The 2,203-nt window shown below is 46.0% G+C and overlaps 1 protein-coding gene across 6 annotated transcripts in view; it reads right to left on the bottom strand.

Annotated features, from left to right (window-relative positions):
- nfic (nuclear factor I/C) overlaps positions 1 to 2,203 on the bottom strand; it is a 45,420-nt gene that overhangs the window by 30,883 nt on the left and 12,334 nt on the right. For all 6 annotated transcript variants that reach the window (XR_002276650.1, XR_002276651.1, XM_020620865.1 and 3 more), the window contains exon 2: positions 497 to 667. Coding sequence is in view for 4 of the 6 variants with exons in the window: in XM_020620865.1 (XP_020476521.1) it covers positions 497 to 667 (171 nt within the window). In the remaining 2 variants the exon portion in view is untranslated. The remainder of the gene's footprint in view (positions 1 to 496; positions 668 to 2,203) is intronic.

Below are 2,203 nucleotides of genomic sequence, written 5' to 3'. Positions count from 1 at the left end.
CTCATCCCAGCCGCTTCACACTCGGCTGCAAACCACCCCAGTGCACACTGGAGGTCCTGGTTTGATGGGGCCAACAGGACAACATAGTCTGCAAAAAGCAGAGATGAGATCCTGTGGTCCCCAAACCAGACTCCCTCTGGCCCCTGGCTGCGCCTAGAAACCGGTGACAAAGGGCAGCCCTGCCGGAGTCCAACATGCACTGGAAACAAGTCTGACTTACTGCCAGCGATGCGAACCAAGCTCCTGCTCCGGTCGTACAGGGACCGGACGGCCCTTAGCACCCCCCAAAGGGCGCTGCGAGGGACACGGTCGAATGCCTTCTCCAGATCCACGAAACACATGTGGACTGGTTGGGCAAACTCCCATGAACCCTCCGCCACCCTGAAGAAGGTATACAATGTCTTCAGATTGCTAAAATAATATTTTCATTTTATCTATTTGATCTGTAAAACAAAACTAAGTTTATTGATACTATCCACCACTCAATTTATCCCACCTCTGCCTTCTCCCCCAGCAGTTCATCTTTGACGGCTCTCTCTTCTTCTTTAGTCATCCTTTTCTCATGCTTTTTGAAGTACTTCCTTTTCCTGGCCTGGAGGTTGAACCATGTGTAGGCAAAGGCACGGACCTGGGGCAGCAGAGCCTCAATGAACGGATGGAACTCATCCTATGATACAGAAAGACAAATAAACATGCACAATTATCAGTGACTAGACCAATTTTAAACACTTCCTTAGTTACAATATTTAGCAATGGCTCATTTTTCCAGCAGTAAAACAGCATAAACAGAAATCAACATAGCAAAGACATTTTTACTTCCAGTTTATTAAACCTTCCACAATCCTTTGTTTGGCAATATGGTGGTTTGGTGGCGCTGGTGAGGATGGCTGCCATCACTTGAACTCCCTGTTTTTGTGTACTTTATAGTGTATTTTGTCTGACATTTTTAATTTATAGTTTTTTAGTACTGTGGCAGAGGTGAGTGAAATGCATAGAGACAATATCCACCTGCCGGCTGAAGACAACAGATGAGTGTCCTATGAATAGTGTAAGGGCCAGACAGTGAACTGGATTTAGAAAGCACAGACACTGAACTAAGTCAGGTGAGTAACAGGCAGGCAACCAGGAAGGCAGAAGTAGGTACTCCACAGGGCGAGACTGCAAAACGGTGGTGTGATCAGAAAATAGTGGACCAGGAACATTTCAGAAACCAGGAAGCTGAAGACAGACTAATGTTTACAGGCTCCAGCAGAGGGAGAAAAACAGGCTATGATAATTTAGCATAAGATACTAATATTAAAACCTGTTCATTTGCACCATGCTGTATTCACGATATCCACTTTCATCAAGCGTACACCCCACCTTTCTATAAGTGATTATGTATCAAATTACCGAGCAATGTGATGATGCAATACACGAGGTTCTGTTAACCGAACATTTGCTGTAATTGACAATTTCATTTTTTTATTAATGACGGAAGAATCTGAAGGCCGTTTGTCATTTTGGCAGTTTAGAACACAGAGGGTGATCTACACTAACTTAAAGTTAGGCTATAGGCTACTTAAAAGTCCAGATGGTTGCTATGGCGTTGATAAACGAGGTGAAAAAGAGGAACTGATGCAGTGGATGAAGGACAACTGAGACCCATTCAATGCAGCTCGCTATCTGGGAGTTCACAGCCTGTTGAAGAGCCACGGACTAAAGGCACAGAGCAGGTCTATGACCATTACAGATCACAGAGGGGTACAGAAGGAGCGCATGCAGCGGGTTCCTCCTAGTGAAGTGAGGGCATCAGGATCAAGAAATCCAACGTTTAGAACAACTGCTAATCACTTCCAGATAAAAATGTTTCCCAAATTCAGAACTTTGGCTGAAATGGAGCTGGCAAGTCCAGTCTCCAGTGTGGCAGCAGGTTTCTGATCAAAATTTTAAGGGCCATGAAAAACCTAGCGACAGTCACCTCTGCAGCAGGCTACAGCATGTCAGCGGAGTTCAATTCAGTTAGTCCAACCTCTTATAAATGGGTTGTTCATATTTTAATTGTCTAATTCTAAGGGCAGCACGGTGGCACAGTGGTTAGCGCCGTTGCCTCACAGCGAGAAGGTTCCGGGTTCGGGCCCCACCTGGGACCTTTCTGTGTGGAGTTTGCATGTTCTCCCCGTGCTTGCGTGGGTTCTCTCCGGGTGCTCCGGCTTCCTCCCAC

This window comes from Monopterus albus, unplaced genomic scaffold (genome assembly GCF_001952655.1).
Source record: "Monopterus albus unplaced genomic scaffold, M_albus_1.0 scaffold250.1, whole genome shotgun sequence".
NCBI lineage: Eukaryota > Metazoa > Chordata > Actinopteri > Synbranchiformes > Synbranchidae > Monopterus > Monopterus albus.
The sequence above is the reverse complement of the archived record's forward strand: the minus strand, read 5'-3'. Positions and strand labels throughout refer to the sequence as shown.